At 41.3% G+C, this 17,427-nt stretch overlaps 2 protein-coding genes across 3 annotated transcripts in view; both read right to left on the bottom strand.

Moving 5' to 3' along the window:
- Positions 1 to 101: 101 nt before the first annotated feature.
- On the bottom strand, positions 102 to 1,833 carry LOC146703370 (NAD(P)H dehydrogenase [quinone] 1-like). Its single transcript, XM_085466586.1, has 6 exons — positions 1,367 to 1,833; positions 1,104 to 1,268; positions 898 to 1,028; positions 718 to 825; positions 543 to 644; positions 102 to 466 (listed from the first exon to the last, which is right to left on the bottom strand). Exons 1-6 carry the CDS (start codon positions 1,368 to 1,370, stop codon positions 167 to 169), a joined length of 810 nt encoding a protein of 269 aa, XP_085322712.1. The 5' UTR covers positions 1,371 to 1,833; the 3' UTR covers positions 102 to 166.
- Positions 1,834 to 2,414: 581 nt separating this feature from the next.
- The window catches only part of mta3 (metastasis associated 1 family, member 3), a 31,396-nt gene continuing 16,383 nt past the window's right edge, over positions 2,415 to 17,427 (bottom strand). Inside the window, exons 13-19 of one of the 2 annotated variants that reach the window (XM_085466585.1) lie at positions 16,246 to 16,403; positions 14,151 to 14,373; positions 12,401 to 12,493; positions 12,112 to 12,273; positions 11,490 to 11,521; positions 11,290 to 11,408; positions 2,415 to 4,707 (exon numbers count right to left, since the gene is read on the bottom strand). In XM_085466585.1, coding sequence (XP_085322711.1) covers positions 4,536 to 4,707; positions 11,290 to 11,408; positions 11,490 to 11,521; positions 12,112 to 12,273; positions 12,401 to 12,493; positions 14,151 to 14,373; positions 16,246 to 16,403 — 959 coding nt within the window. In that variant the 3' untranslated portion in view covers positions 2,415 to 4,535. Of the gene's footprint in view, positions 4,708 to 11,289; positions 11,409 to 11,489; positions 11,522 to 11,680; positions 11,789 to 12,111; positions 12,274 to 12,400; positions 12,494 to 14,150; positions 14,374 to 16,245; positions 16,404 to 17,427 lie in introns of those variants that run through there. The other variant, XR_014921993.1, reaches the window with a different exon arrangement.

Below are 17,427 nucleotides of genomic sequence, written 5' to 3'. Positions count from 1 at the left end.
CAGTAGTAGTGTCCAAATTACTGAACTCACAACCACTTTACACACATTATCCAGTTACAACTTGAGAGCTTTGATTCATTAATAGACTCGATGCTCAAAAATCAGAATAAAGCAGCCTTTTTATTGCAGCACATATTTCAAGACATTACATGGACCCACTCCATTGTCAGACCCCGGCCTTGGTCTGGCTGTTGGCTGGCAGTGGCTTGCCCATGTGGATCCCCACTGTGAGGCCACATTCTTTGCTGGCATATTTCTCTTTGACCTCAGGCTTCAGCAGGAAACCCTTCTCCTTGTCAAAGTATTCCAAGGGAGCAAAGTACACAGTGGCTTCCCCACAGAGGTTTTGCAGTCGTGTGCGCCAGCCCTCCAGCATGGAGCTGCGAGATTCAGGAGAACCAGTAGCAGGATCCCAGAAGATCTGAGGGGCAAAAACCTGGAAGCCACAGTAGTTCAGGATCCCGTTCTGCACACAGGGAGGAGCAGCTGTTACTACATGACAGATCATTTCATGCTTGGCTCGGTTTATAGTGAGACCTCACCTGCAGCGGCCACAGTGTGACATTGATGTCACCATTGATGCCAGTGTCACTGCACACAGATTCAGGACAGTCAGTGGTGAAGGACAGCATGGCTTTCTTGTCCTGTACAGAGGAAGGAGTGAGCAAAGAGGGAGAGGACACAGCCTGAACACAGACACGTTGGTGGAGCTCTCACCTTGAAGATCCCCTCACTGTACCGCTTCTCCTGTGCGTAGACAAAGCCCAACACCCGATCCATCCACCCCTTCATGATTGCAGGAACAGATGACCAGTACATGGGGAACTGGGAACACAGGTTTAATGGTCATTTTGATGAGGACACCTGATCACAAAGACATTCCCAGTCAGACACTACCTGAAAGATGACAAGGTCTGCCTCCTTGAGCTTCTCCTGCTCTTTTTTGATGTCATCTGCAAGTCTGCCCTCCTCTGATGCCAGTTTGATCTCTTTTGCGTAGCAGAAGTTCTCAGCATCCTTCACTCCACCTGCAACAAAAATCTAGTGTTTGTATCTGATGAACAGAGCAAAGATGTTTTAATACCTGTAGGATACTGGTATACCAGTGATGTCCTCAGTTGTAGCAGCAGCTTTGAACTTCATGGCGTACAGGTCAGACACCTCTACAGTGCAGCCTTGAGCAGTCAAAGCTGCCACAGCAGCATCTTTGGCAGCAGCATTGAAAGAGGCAGGGCTCTCATGGGCATACACAATCAGCACTTTCTTGACTGCAAAGTCAAAGAGAATAGATAACACAAAGTGCCCATTAGAGCAGAACCAGTTCATTAAAGCACTGAAAATAAAAACAACCATCAAAAATACTTACACATTCTGACACAAGTGCTCCGCGGTGACTGTTGATGCTCACAAGTCACTAGTACTCCAATGGGGGGGAAAACTGCTACTGGTGTAAAGCTCAGTATCCAGGATTTATACACCCAATGGGCTCTGCTTCAACCAGGTGCAGTCAATCAGCAATCAGAGTCATCACTCTGCCAGCTGGAAGTGGGGGATTTTCTCTAAGGCCTCTCATCTTCAGATCTTTTTGTCTTTTAACTGCATGGACACCAAGCATGCGTCACTCCTACAAGATGATTAAAATTAGTTTTTCAATGTCTGTCATTTAAAAGACATGAAAATGAATCATCTTTCAGAGAAACTGATGTCGTCACCATGACATGAATGTTATCTAAGGGTTAATTAATTCTATTAGATGTTGAAACGAGGAGCTAAGCAATTAAACAGGGGAATGATCTTCATTAATCTATATACTTATGCAAAATTAGCGCCAAGATAAAAAGATATTACAGATATTATGAAAGCAGCCGTGAAATATTATTACTAAATCCTTCATGCCTGTAGCTGGAAAAGCAAATTATAACATGTCAAGTTCAATCTGCTACAGATCGCATAGAAAACATCGGTTGAGAAAGCATCAAAACAATCGCAACAGTTAACTGTGGTCATTCTTCTCTAGCTGCAGGCTGTGGGGGGGAGCATAAGCTGCAGGTTAAAAACCTTTTTAAACAGAACAACGGGGGTGCAACAAAGCGTGCACATGTACACACAGTGAAGTCACTCAAAGAAAGCTGCGTGCTCCCACTAACATGATTTATATTCTGAAAACACTCCTCATTCTTCACCTCTGTGTCAAATTGCCATATTTTGTGGGGGTATATTATGGCAACCTCATGCAGGCCACAGTGCGTATGAGGCCCCATCTATCATATACAACCCACCCTCTCGAGAACAACACAAACAGACACACAGAGGCAGAGAGATGGAGTAGGCGGCTGGTAGACAAGGCAGAATGTGAGTGTATAACACCACCAAATGACTCTCTCTGACAATGGACACCATTATCTAGCACTGCGTTGTTTTTCTCTTTTATTGGTCTCAGCATATTCATAATTCAACACATGACATACAGGAAACACTAACATAAACATTCTGACTGAAAGAAGAAATCAAGTGACCCATCGGTCAGCTGAGGCTCTCACCTCAAAGACATGCGGCGGCAATGCCAGTTCTAAAACTCAGAATAAACACACCCGGATGCGCTGGCAGGCAGCTTTTTGAGGCAATTTGGCGGTACAGCAGGGGGAGAGAGGTTTGAAATCAGTAAAAATGCAAGCGTCAACTTTAAAGAACAAAAAGCAGAGGATGTTAGCTCATAGCAAACAGCTGCTGGCAAAGCCGCATGTATTTTTATGCCTCAAAAAGTTGCCGGGACATCACAGCCTTGAGGGAAATGTGACGGATCCATGCCCTTTTCTGCTGCAAAGGAAGTGCTTTAGTACCCATGTTTGGGATAGGTAGGTAGAACTGGCCATAGAAAGAAGATGAGTTCAATTTACAGTGATGTAATGACATATACAATATATTATACAGCGGTTTATGTGGGAGGTTTATGTTGTTTGATGTAAGCTGGCTCTTAATTTCTCTGCCTCGTTATACTTCAAGCAGATTCATCATGAGTAACATAGTTTCTTAGGTAGAATTATACACGTTTTGTTGTTTTTATTGTTGTTTTTAAGAGGGCCTGTTATGCATTTTCTTATGTTATGACATATATATTTATATATATATATAGAGAGAGAGAGAAATTACAAGTTTCATGTCCATATTAAAGAGGATCTGTTCTATTCATTTATAGTCCATATTTCTATTCCTGGGCACTACTAAAGTACCTTTTAATAAAAGCAGCTCAAAATAATCCTTATTTATATTTATTTGATCCTTTTTGCAGCCCTTGCTCCGTCCTCTGAGTGAAACAAGTTGTTCAACTGTGTCGCCGCTCCATGTAAGCTATCTTATTCTAATTGGATATCCCTCGTAAACAAAAGGTTTGAACAACAGGTGGGCGGGACTTCTGTTGTCACAGTAAGAGAAGGAAAAACTGTGTGAAACTGAGCATTTGGCTCACAGGCGTTACTTATTAAACTTTTAATATCAGCAACACTGATAATACAACCCCTTTAAACATGCCAAAAGTGTGTGTGTATGAAACAAAAGCTTATGCTTGAGACAGTTTTTTCCATTCTTAACTCTGAATTCCTTTTAGGATGTTCTGTTTGCAAGAAGCTGCCAATCAGTTAAAAGTTGGCTTGAACAGGAGAGGAGATAAAAATGCTTTACTTTGCTTGTGAGAATCTGCACCAAAGCCCAGCATAAGATATACAAGGCTCATTTTGAGCCTGAGTGAATGATGCAAAACCACTTCAGTATAGTCCAAGAATAGAAATATGGAGCCAGAAACAGACCCCACTTAAATATCTCATCTCTCTTCAACACTGATTCCAGCTCATTTATTTAGATTTCAAGAGGTGTGTGAATGACTGAAACTAAAACACAGTTTATAGCATTCGTGTCTTAAATGGCCAATCTCAGTATAGTGCATTTTCTTTTTTAATGTTAGCAGTGGACTCGTGTCTTGATACCCATATTAAAAGAACCCCATTCCCCCTTAAATGCAGCGCCACCCCTTCCCCACACTAATTCAAGCCCCCATGCCCCCACCCAATATAACTTTATACAAACTGATAAAACTTCACGAAAATTCACCATCAACACAAAGGTCACACAAAGTCCTGTGGTTACATCCATCCTGTAAAAACTAAAAACAGCGGACATCAACATCCGCTCGGACCGCTCCCTCATGTGTTGGTTGATAGGGTCACATATATATAAGCACGCTCTCTACGTGCACCCAGATACAGTATATACATATACAAATGTAATCCCCAGGGGAGTAAAGACAGGCAGCACTTGCAGTCAGGTCAGGCTTATGTTTCTATTGCATTGCAGCTCATTGCATCCTTCTGTTGCCAAACAGTTAGACAGGTTGTTTAAGTGTTGTCAGGGGATACAATGGTATTTTTAGGACTAAAAGTAAAGGGGGAGTTTGAGGATTTAATGGCAGAACAGGTGGTGAGAATTCATTAGTGTGTACGCAGAAGTGCAGGTGGAGTGGAGGTCGGAGAGTCCATATCCGATCAATCGTGGATAACAATGGGGCCTCGCATTCTCAGGCTGGGGTGAGGGTGTGGAGGGGCGAGGACAAGCCCCTGCGGTGGACCCTGGGAGACCCTGCGCAGGGTGATTTGCTCACAAGGTTGCCGGCAAGCGTGCCTCAGCTGGGAGCGAGACAACATCCGTCGAGCCCGCCTAGATGGATGGAGACAACATGGGACAAGATGAGTGAAGAAAAAAAACAGGGATGCAGAGATAAACAGCATTAATAAAACTAAAAGGATGTTCCTGATCTTAGGCGTTTGGTACTTGTTTTATGCTTCCTCTCTGCCATATTTCAGGGGCTTATATTATGTTTTTCATTCAACTCCAGGTCTGAAGCAAACTTCTAAGTGCCTCAGTTCTACAAAAGACTACCAGAGACTGGCTTCATAGTTGGTTAGTCTGGTTGCCATAAACTCATGTGTTAAAATGCACAACTTTGCAGCTGAAATTAACATGTTTACACCTGGGCAGTAGTTCAACTACCGGTATGCTTGTAAGATTTTGAAATTTTTTTAATGCAGTAATCTGAAAAAATGGCATACTGTGTGGTGCAGTTTGTGCATCAGACTGGCTATGTCCATACTATATATTCATCTTTTATTTTTCCAACCTTTTCTAACAATCGACACTACTGACTTTGCAAATTCAGATTAATAATACAAAGATTTGGTAAATTTTATAGGTAAGACTTTATCGATCCCCTAGGAAATTCCCTAGCAAGCCAAGCTGCAATGTCAGCAGTTATAACCCATTAGACTACATTTTACAGAAATGGTATTATAAGTAAATTTACCTTTGGTACTTTAACTGTATTTCACTGCTTAAAAATGCAAATATCAGCAGCTAATCCAACTATTGCCTCGAGGGTCAGGGAAACAATAATCACTCAACATGAGTCGAAAATCCTTAAATAAATAAAACAAAACAACAACAAAAAATGTTTTTACTAATACTTTAGCACTGAATTGCTGTCATGTGACTGACTGATTGTACAGTAACAAGCAGATGAGTAGGTGTACTTAATAAAGTGGCTTCTGAATGTATTTCTTAGCCTGCAAATAATGCTTGTCTGAGACGATTACTCATGTTGACTGCATCAACACATAGAGCCCAAATATACAAATTATGAAACTGACTTCATGAGACAGCTGATTTATCACCGTGGGCTTGCCATACTGCGCTACTGGTTGTTAATCATCTGGTTGTTTGGTTGGAAAAAATGTAATCATCAGTCAACATCTGATTCTGGTTTTAGAATCAGTGTCTCTTAAATATGAGCAAGAAAATGGCTTCTGATTTCTCTGATCAGTGCAATTTAAGCAGAAAAGTGCAAACAGCCAGAGAACGGCGAGTTCAAGACATGAAGATGAAAAATCTCATAAAAAGAGAAAGCTGTGAAGTTTAGGGTAGTTTGAATGATTTAATATGAGCACAGTTCAGCTGGAGGGCAATACATTGCGGATCCAGGCTGTTGAGAAGGTAATTAGATACAACTAGATTCTTCTCATCTCGAGAGATTTACTATAGGAGAGTGCAGCGCGTTCCGAGCACCAGAACAAATACACGTATCTGTTATGAAGTAATAGAGGAGAACATTTTTGCAGGATTTTCTGGCTCGTTGAGGGTTTTGTAGGTAATTTCCAGACTGCAGTGGGCTTTGCGGCGTGACAGGAAAGCACTTTTTACAACCCACAGGCACTAAAGAATCCCAGATTCTTGGGACACACTCACAAGTCTTGGACAGAGCGCTAATTGAATCCAAATGGAGACAAATGCAAGGTGCATAACCACAATGTATAGGTGATTATTCATGGTTCCCTTAGAGCAGTCTGAGACTTAATGCACAGCAAACCTCTTTGTGCAATCTCATTTTCTTCCCCTTTCCTATTGCTGTAAATGTTGTCTCGTATTGTGAATGCAAAACACACCGGCTGCCTCCAAATCCCCGCTGCACTGCACAACTATAATGTGCCGAACCACGGGGATCTCCTACCGAGCAGATTACAGTACATTATGTGCCAGTACATCCAACACCACCACATGTGTCTGAATGTGCATGTAAGAGTCTCCACACAAATCTCTCAAGTACAGTATACCCTGACACTGAGCACCGCATGCGTGTGCTATGGCTCAAAGTTAGAGGACACGCAGTTATAACACGGAGGGAAAACAGAACGGATTTATCTCTGCTGGTTGTCTGTTCATCTGGTTGTTGGGAGGAAGAAAGCAAACATGTAAATCTATCCTCAAACATATCAGCCTGTCTCATTTATATTCTGCTTTGCTCTGCTTCTGTATCCTAATGTTCCCCATTTCTGACGCTTTGCTATAGACAATCATTCGATATATGATATTATAACACTGTTAATACTGAGGCATTGTTAAGCACTTTAAGCACCATTTTGCTGTTTTAGCTGTGAAGCTTGTGTATCCATTTTATTTACAGTTTGATTGCTTAGTTCAGAAGTTCGGAGCCTCTCCAAATGCAAATCCATAAAATCTGAAGGATAATGTGACAAATTTGGGGAAGAAATGAGACGTGCTCATTTTCCAGCTCCATATTTAGCGCTTTGAGTGCTCCGGAAGAGTAGAAAAGCGCAATATAAGAATCAGTCCATTTACCATTTGCCATTTATTTTTAATCGTGGATTCTACTATAGTAGCTTATCATGATTCATAGTTTAAAGTAAGCTCCTTAGTTTTAGCTTTTCTATCCTTAATCTAGTTTTCTTCTGACTGGCTGCAAAAGATTTAATCACCAGCTGGGTGGAGCTTCCTTGCCTCGGATGACCAATCTAGGGATAACCAGTTTGTCTAAGACATCATGAAGACCAAAGCCCTAGCCTTTGGTTCACAAGGATTACCTTTACATACACTTATTATTTAAAACATTAGCCGTGTTAATGTAGAGCTCATTTTAGTATAACTTGGTTGTTGAGTGTTTATCCAAGTTACATTCTATGTAAATCCTAGATATGGTTGTGTGTGAAAATCTCTGTGAAACTGAAGTTTTGGAAAAATCCAGATCAGCCAATCTGGCACAAGAGCCCGACCACATTCAAAGTCACTTGAATCCCATTTCTTCCTAATTCTCATGCTCGATTTGAACTTCAGAAAGTTGTGCTGCGAGTTACTGTCATGCGACTGGCTGATTAGAGATTTACAAGCGATTAAACAGGTGTATCTACAAAAGTATTTGGTAAGGATATATGAGAGAAAATAAGGAAAACATGTTAGGTCCAATTTATAGCAATTTCTCTTTGCAAACATCTGATTTTTGTGATATCTTGGGAGTATTCGATTTCAGGAATTAAACAAGCTGCCATTCATTTACTCACCAAAATGCAATGGGGGGTTTTCCAATTAAATAAGGGGGAAAAAGTCACTGGAGTGCTATTTTTTATCAGCAATGAAAGAAATGAGGAACAGTGGTGTAATAGTTTTGTATTTACTGGTTATTTATGGACTGCTGTCACCTCAAGGGAGGAAAACATTAAAAGGTAGGAAAAGTGGGCTCTTTATACCTGGTTTATACTTTGAGTGTAAAATGCAATTTACATGCGAACAAAATATTTTAACATAGTCTTTACATGAAAGCCATGAAAGATTGCTAAAGATTATTATAGTTCCCAGAGGATGTTCTCGCTTACTTTCTTGTACTTTCTTTAAGTAGTCTTCAGGAATAGTTCTCCGGGCTACATGAAAGACATGCTTTGGATGTTGGCTGCCTTTTGTTCCATTTACAGTTGAGTTCATCCACCTCTGCCTCAACAATGTTGAGGTCCAGGCCCTGGGGGTGCCAGTCTTTGACTGATGGTGTTCCATTCTCTGTTTTTCTATCCAGGTATGTTTTTATTGCACTGGCAGTGATTTTGGATTCATTGTCCTGCTGAAAAATTAAGTAATGCCAAGTAGATCCTTTCCAGATGGCATTGCACGGTGGATGAAAATCTGACGGTACTTTCTGCATCTACAATGCCATCAAGTTTGACAAGATGCCCAACACCACTGGCTGAAATGCAGCCCTAAACCATGACATAGCCTCCAGCATGTTTTACAAATAGCTGTAGACACTCCATGTTTTGCTTTTTTCCTGACCTCCTCTAGACACAATGATGGCAATTCAAATAAAAAGTCTTTCATTTGGATTGATCTCTCTGTAACACCTGCTGCCGCTGTTTTTAAGTCCAGTTCTTGTGTGATTATTGTACAATATTTTAAAAAGTTTAAATTTTCCTGTCCATAGTTTCAAATTTTTTATTGCCTAACTAGTAGAATTGTTTTAATGACGCTCCACTGCGTCACCTAAAATGAAACACATTTTGTCATCTCTACTTTCATTTCTATTTATCTCTCTCCCATCTCCGAATTAGTGGGAGACATCTCCAACCCCTTGTCTATACTCTGTGTTTTCATCATACTCAGAGAAAAGGAGAAGCAAAGAAAGGGAGTTGATGAAACCTCTGATCATTTCTCATTAGCACCAACTTTTCAGGGCACATCTATTAATGCATTTTGTTCAGAAAGGCATTAATTGTCTCTACTAGGAGAGAATTAAACAAAGGGTGCAGAATTCAGATCGATGCTGTCCCACTCACACGGCCATGTTGCCTTGGTGGTAACTGAGTGATTCATGCAAGTGCAGCCATGGTTAATGTGGTAATGATATTTCCACTCAGGGCACAACGGTGCCAGGCTCCATCTGCACCAGTTAGCCTCCTCTAATTTTAGCCCCAGCGGTCCGAGGGCGGCTGTGAGAGCCGAGCGCTATGGCTCATTTAGACACAGGCTTAATGGAGGAACATCTTTCTCTTGCACATGGGAACACATACGTACGTGTATGAGTCCATGCGGGAAAGTGCATGTGTACATTTAAAGAAAAAGTAAATGGATGTAAATTCAGTCACATAGAAAAAAGTATATTAATGGCTAAAGCAACGCAAAAAGAAACAGACCATGAAGGTGAATACACTTGAATGAAGAGGTTTTTTATTAAAAATGTATACGCGTATTTGTTTATAATGCAGAAAAAAAAACCAACAGCAACAAAATCAATGGCAGGCTGTTTCAGCTGAAAAGCTGGAGGATGATGAAACAGCATGTTTTGAACAGCTGTTTATGGCACAGTTAATCGCATTTATTAAATGTTTTATTAAATTACCTGAATGCACCATGAAATCTTACATTTCAGCTGGACTTTGGTTAAATCTTCAGAAAGTATACCATCTTTCACCCGTGCCTTCAAAGACATGCTTGTGCTTATGAGAGGATTCATCATAAGTGGGATATGATATTCACATTCACCCCTTGGGAACCTGAATGTCTGCACCACCTAACCCTCAGACCCACAGGGCTAATGTAGCTAAAAGGTAACTGAACTGAATCAGACAGCAATAAATAAATAACTAGAAATCTGACCAAGACAAATCCTTAAGCGCCTTGAGGCAACTATTGTTGTGACTTGGCTCTATATAAATAAAACTGAATTGAATTCACAGTGAAGCACAAGATTAATGTCTATATGGGAAAAAAATGCATCCACATCCTTGACTGAATCCAAGTGTGGGACTAGTCTCAAAGGTTTGAACTGGACTTGTTGTTCTCTGCTTGTTTCTTTGCTCTCTTTACTGTTAGTTTTGATTTTCTGTGAGTCTTCAGTTCTGGATACATGTTAGCTCTAGTTTGTTTGTGTGTCTGCGTTTCACTGTTTCCAGTTAAAAACTATGTCATTTTTTAGTTATCAGGCTCTTATGTCTTCCATCTTTGCTCTTTAGCTCTACTTCCCTTCCTCATTGTCAGTGATTGTCCTCACCTTCACTTGTGTTTCATTACCACACTGTGTTCATGGGGTAATCCCCTGATTATCCCATGTGTACATAAAATAGTCCAATTCTTCTCCTTAGTCTCTGTTTGCTTACCTGCATGTTCTCTTGTGGTGTCTGAATAACATCTGTTTAATATTTGGGCTTTTATCAGTGAATATACAGCTTGTTAATTGGTCTGTTGCACTTTGGCTCTTATGCACTGCACACTCCCCACAGTCTGCAAACTTTAACAAACTGTGACAGGGGGCCAAATTTAGATATAGTGAGCCTAAAAACACAAATCAATCATGAAATTTGTACTATTTATAGATCCATTAATTTTCTTCCATGTATCTAATTCGAAGGAGGGGTTTTGAGTCTATCTCAGTGGCCATAGGGCAAGAAGCGGGGTACAGCGGGGACTTTGGACTGTGGGAGGAAGCCATAGTACCCCAAGAGAAACCACGCAGACACAGGGAGAACATCTGCACAGAAAGGACCTTCAAATCCAGGACCTTCTTGCTGTGAGGCAACAGTGCTAACTATCACACCACTGTGCTGCCCAAGCTTCTTACTGATTTAAAATCCTTTAAAGTTGTCAAAACCCCTTAACCCCCCCCCAAAAAAATAGTACAATATGACATGAGTGTGTTAATCAGTTTCCAAATTTTCCATCCAGTTGGTCAAAACAGTGTTGAATGATGCGCTGATGTGTTTGCACTCTTAGGGCATTGTGTTGTATCCTTTTGAGCTGATGTGCATTGTGCATCTGTCTCAAGGTCACCATGAGACAAAAATAACTCGCTGTCCATTTCTGTCCCAGACTATTTCCTGTCATCTGCTTTCGCTCAGCTGTCAGCATCTTCCTTCAGACACACACACACACAACAAGCCTATCAGAATTCAAGAAAGGGTCACCTTTGCTTACCTGGTCTCCCGTGTGACAAGGAAGAAGCTGTCATCGGGAGCATCAATCCAATTAGGGCGCCTCTTGCGAATCATCACTCCTCCTCTGGTATTTCCACTGCTGCTGCTGCGGCCGTTATGCTGCAAGACATACATCCGAACGTTAGAGAGCAGTCGATGCAGCTGTAGAGGAAGTGTAAAGCAAATAGAAAATAAGCCTACCATGAGAGGTCCACCTGTTGTACCTGGGTTCTCTGCAAAAACAAACCCACAGCAGTGAGAGAAAGAGGCAAAGTACACATGAGGGAATCTGCCAGTTGCGAGTAGTATTGATTGGTTTTATTTCTTGTCCTAGTTACAAGTTGTGCAACAAATAACTGTGTTTCAATTTCAGTAAAAAAAAGTGAAGTTACCAATAAAAAACAAAGTGTCAAACTGAAGTTGAACCATCCAAATTATCCAAATGACCCCCATCTGCTGATTCGTTTTCATTAGAATTAGTTGTCATTCTCTCCAACGAGCTAGTTTAGATAAGAAATGGCAGAAAAGGTTATCAACTCCAGATGTATTCCTACTAATTGGATTTTTTATTAAGCATAAGGATAACAAAACATTGGATATCAACACTATTTATTCCCCAGACTTAATTCACATTACGAGTAACTTAAAAAAAAGAAAGAAGGGATGCATTTTCTTTTTTCTTTTGAATGTGGGGGGCTTTAAACAGAATGGACTTTCTGCTTTTGAGCAGGATTAAATTAAGCAAATCTGAAAATAATTACCTTTGTGGGATTAAATCAGATCTCTTTTTCTTTTTACTGATTAATAAGAGTCTGTGATGTACCTGTGCGCCTGTCTGGGTCAGCCCTGCTGTGGTGATGATAGCTGCGTTTTCCCAGCATGCCGTGAGGCCCATGTGGTAGAGAGGAGAGTAGGCGTCTAGGGGGAGGCGTCTGAAGGCCCGGGGTGCGGTGGGAGCGAGGGGCGTGGGTTGCTGGACGGGACTCTGGAAAAGACACACCGGAGGTGCATGAAGTGGCTCCTATAGACCATCTGAGTTATTTCTGCTCATGTTTTATTGGCTTAATGGGTTAGACTCCTACTGCTCAAACACTGACTGTGTGTTCATTTACCTAGAAACTGCAGGACACTAGTCAGAGTGCTCCTTTGGGCGGCTCTGGTTTTAGGTAGGCGAGTCCCCTGCCCTTCCGACACCCTTAACATGTCTAAACCAAACACACATACACAGAAATTTTTGTTAATCCCCTCTTCTCCCCGTATTTAAATTTAAAAACAAAAAAAAAAAAAAAACCCTATTTATCCGTTTATCAACATGAACATCTCATGCAGATGAAAATGGCCTCTTCTCAGGTACATGATTATGGATAAAGACCACAAGATGCAGGATTTGATGCAAAGGAGCAAATGACTGAGGTATTTTGCAGCGACTTGCTCTAAGGGAGGAGAAATCTCCCCCCCTCTCACATGCGCATACAGATGTCAGCACATGCTTACATGCATGAAAACATATCGTAGACACATACATTCAATTATGAAGACGGCATGACAGCAGGCACTGGAGGTTGAGTCCATGCTGAGGAGCGGGGGAGGCGGGGGTGCCGCTGTGCTTCCTCTGAGTGTGGTGGAGTTGATGGACAGAGAACACAGACACATGAAGCACAAGGACTCGGAAAAGATGCTTTCAGGTGTGACTTTATTGCAGGTCTACTCCACATTCACACAGCAATGAAAGAAAAGAGCAAAAAAAAAAAGTAGAGGTAGAAGATGAGATGAGAATATTGCAACAGTCGTTAGAGAATGAAAGATGAGGGAGGGGAAATCGAAGGCGAGGAATGAGTCTGAGTGGCAAATCCTGTCCACAGGATATACGAGACAGGGTGGATTCATATGAATATTGCATGATTTGAAACACAGGAAATTAGCTGAGTGAATAATATGGCAAAAGGTCCATCCCCAAATGGGATCTGGACTCCTTATGATTGGGCCTGATCTACTAGGGGCGATGCAGCCAGCAGCTATACCCAAGTCTTCTCTTCACCTTCCTTCCTTCAGGGTTCCAAATCTGTCTGAAGCTCACAATCAATCCAAACAGTTCACTTTGTCTTGTACACAGATACACACATGATCAATAGGAGGGAAAAACGCATGTGCAAAAAAAAAAAAAAAAAAGTTTAAATTAAAAAAATATTTAAAAATGGTGATGGCAAAGACAGTGAAGCTGAGGTTCAGTATTTACAATGAACATATGTGGCTGAGACAACTCACTCAGTCATAACAGCACAGACTGGACGCACCTTTACCAGGAGCGCCGTGCAAAATAGAGCTTTTCTTAATAAAATACATTTCCTCTACCAGCAACTTCAGCAAATATATACGGCTCAGACTAGACTTCTACTGGATGCTGTTACAATCTATTCATTATGACAGGAGCGACTTCAGTCACAGTGTGTGTGTGTGTGTGTGTGTGTGTGTGTGTATCCCTGTTTAACCACTCGAACAATGGCTTTTGGTTCAAAGTGACTCAGAAACATAACAACAGGCAAAAGAATAAAAAAAATAATAAAGAAAAAAAAACACGAATGAAAAGATGATCAAAACTCAGTTATGAGGACAGGCAGTCTTTATTGGAAACGGGGGGGAGAATACAAAAAACAAAATAACAATAATTATAATAAAACAGAAAGAGACAGACGGAGGGGGTGGGTGGGGCAGAGGCGAGCAGAGATGTCGGGGGCTGATGGTGGGGCAGTCGGGGTGAGGGGAGGTGTGTGTTGGTGTGTGTCTCTGTATGTTGTGTTCTGTCTGGAGATGTGTATGTGTATCCATGTGGCAGAAGTTAGGAGGAATTGAAAGAGCTCTTACACTCTGCCTTTATGGCCCCACAGTTAATGGGGACAAAGGGCCGGCGCGCAGCACGGCGCAGCCTGATGATGTCACGGCACATGTGCCGGGCCAGCTTGGTGAGGCGGGTGGCCTGCAGCAGGAAAGCCTGCTTGGTCTTCATGGAGGATTTGGGGCTGTTGCTGTTTCGCATCGGCACCATGTGGTTGGACTGGCGGGGAGCGTGACCCCTTGAGCGAGACTCCTGAGATCGAGGGAGGGACAGAAAGGAAGGAAAAAACAAACAAACAAAACACAAAAGAAAATTTAATCAGTTTGACATCCGGCAGAAAATGTAAAAGTCAGAGATGGTTCAACAAATCCAATGGTTTTTAAACTCTTGGGCTGGGAATGGGAACTTCAGTTGAATGGTTATATTTTTGCAGGGGGGAAAACTCATCTTCATTTAAATGCAGCCTTAGTGCATATGTGCACATCAAAGAGCTGCACTGAGCATAAAAACTCAAAAATAGACAATTTTGTTCAAAAAACCCCCAAAAGTGTATCATGTTAAAATTTCCAATAAAAAGGGATTAAAAAGGTTAAGTATATATATCATGCTGACCTTTATGTCACCAAAATTTAACTTGGATTTGGTTTTATTAACAAAGGCTATTAGTTTAAAATGTAGAATGGTGGCTTTCTTGGAGAGGGGGGGGGGGGGTCATGCCAGAAAAGGTTTGATAACCACTACACTAGCTTCTGTATTATTGGATTTTATTTTGAAAAACCATTATCAAAAGATTTACATTGGCTGGTTTGAAGGCTTTAACAAAAAATCTGAAAAACAAATTAGATTTTACTGTTATTTATTATTAAAAACATGCATGTTTAACACAAAACTGTTTTGTGGTTCAAACTGTTGTAGAGGGGAGTCTAATTCACTCTGTCGTCACTGTGGAGGCTACTGTTCGTGGTGCTGTTGAACTGTATTGTGTAATACAGTGAGGAGAATCTAATCATTTGCCCGCCCCGTTTATCCCAGCGCATAATTACAGCCTCTAAAACGGCCATAAAGTTGAATCAGCACCCTTCTGAAAACAGTTTAGATAAAAATCAAGCATTACAACCTTCCTGAGGGAAGGATTTATTGCAGGGCCGCTGCATTAGATAACTGGCAATCGAGCTTGTTTTGTGAAACAGAAGCAAAGCCACTGTTTTCAGATGAAGACTGATATTAGTAAAAGCTTCTATTATGGTTTCCATCAGCCACTTTCTTGGACTACTATTATTTTTATGTCTGGATATTTTGATATTTTGTCACTGCATCCATAAAATTTACATCAAGATGGTAAACGGGTTAAACTACTGAGTGCCTGATGGTCCCTTAAAAATATTTTTACCGCAGCACAATCAGCAACCTCTCCGGTGAGTCATCATGCAGCTAAACTCCAACTCCTTCGTCTTAGACTGCAGCTAGTAATGGTAACCCTTGTTCTGCTCTGCACCAACGAGGGGCTTAGCATAGAGCACGGCTGGGTAATTAATCTTCCCAAGAGGCCACGAGAAACTGGGATTGCTATGAAGGGCTGCACCAATAGCTTATAAAGAGATAAAAATGAATACTGAGCAGAATGGAGATCAGCTCATCGCTACAGCCCTCCACAACAGATCAAGATTCTTGTGTTCTCAGTTTCTCCTTGAGAAAACCGATTGCCCACCTCTGATACAGAGGCACATGAACCAGTTCTCCATCTGCTCCAAGCTTCTGGTTATGATAACCTTCAGCTAGCAGAGGATCACCAAAATAACCCACACTTCCATCACCAGCTGTATTCCAGTTGAAGAACATTTTTACCACAGCTTAAGATTATCTTTTTGGGATTGCCTCATCAGTGATGTGAAAGGGCCAGGAGCTAGCTGGTTTCTAGTGTCTGAACTTAAAATAAAGGCAAATTGTGGCCAAAAGAACAGCTTAAAATGTGTCACCAAATTTAAAGTGTCAGGAACGCTGCATCACACAGGAGGTACAGATTTTTACAAGTTTGTTTCAAAGGCTTTGTTTTTGTCTAACTCTAATATGAACATGTTTTAAGGACCTGCAGAAACCCTTCTCTGTACCCTCCACTGAGCTTACATTGCTTGCTGGAGTGGGTGAGGTCCTCTCCTCTGGACCCTCAGCTCTGCTTGGCATCTTCAGACCACCGTACTTCTTCCAGTACATCCAGCAGGAGACGCACAGACGACACTGCATGTTTGGAGGCCCCCATGAATACCACTGGGCTGACTGCATGGCTGTTAATGTATGGAATCCATTAACACTTGTTAGAGAGATGGCAGAAAAGACTGGTCTCAAGACACTAAGAATATTGATCTCCATCTTTTCCTGTGTGATTTTATCAATATTCATACTACACAAGACGTCACTATATGCTTGCTACTGACTTTAAGTGCTTACAAACATGAAACAGTGCACGAGGCCGTTGTACTGCAAAGTGAGCAGATATTAGGCATTTAGATTTATCATTTCCATCAAATAATTTTAGTTGTCAGCTTTTTTAAATATTCTACATTTTACAGTAGATTTTAAGGGGAATGTTAGGATGTGTTCAAGAACTAATAAGCAGAACTCAGGTTATAATTTTTACAATTCTCCCAGTTCTCAGTGCAATTGAGTCCCACCAAGGGACACAAAAATGAATATCATCATAATAAAACGTGACATCAGCAGAAGTCTGCCGCAGACAGATTTTTATGTCCAGCAGAATTATTATTACTGAAAAGTCAAATATCCAGAGAATCTTGCAACTTGTGTTATAGTGGATTGTTAAAATTCAGAAACAGTTATGTTGAAGGCATTTTATGCTACTTAGATTTTTGTTGACAAGGGGCAAAAAATGTGTATCCTCCAACAGGTTGATTTAAGGTGAAACTGGTCACAAAGAGTTAAACACTGCTGCACCAAAAGCCTTGGGGCAATGGGTTTGTTTTGGTTGCTAGCAGACTGCCACAGTTGCCTGCAGTTTGCACGCAAGATTTAGATTTACCTACAAATATATGCCAGCCCTTCCCTGAGCAGCAGCAAAACTGCATGGCACTACACAACCAGAAGCAGAGTCTGTACACCTTCACTCTGTTTGGGAAATACTTTTTTTTTCCCCCTTCTTTGTGATCGGTGGTTGCAGTGGGTCATCAAAAGCTCTCTGGGCCTTTGTTCCAGGTTATTTATCAAAATCATTGCACCCATGCTTAAAAATGGCTCTCCTCGTAAGGGTGAAAGTAAAAGTAATAATAGAAGAGATAAGAAAGAAAGCAAAGT

Source organism: Copadichromis virginalis, linkage group LG8 (genome assembly GCF_057382275.1).
Source record: "Copadichromis virginalis isolate Kocher_CV1m ecotype Utaka linkage group LG8, C_Virginalis_male_GT1.1, whole genome shotgun sequence".
Classification (NCBI taxonomy): domain Eukaryota; kingdom Metazoa; phylum Chordata; class Actinopteri; order Cichliformes; family Cichlidae; genus Copadichromis; species Copadichromis virginalis.
The sequence above is the reverse complement of the archived record's forward strand: the minus strand, read 5'-3'. Positions and strand labels throughout refer to the sequence as shown.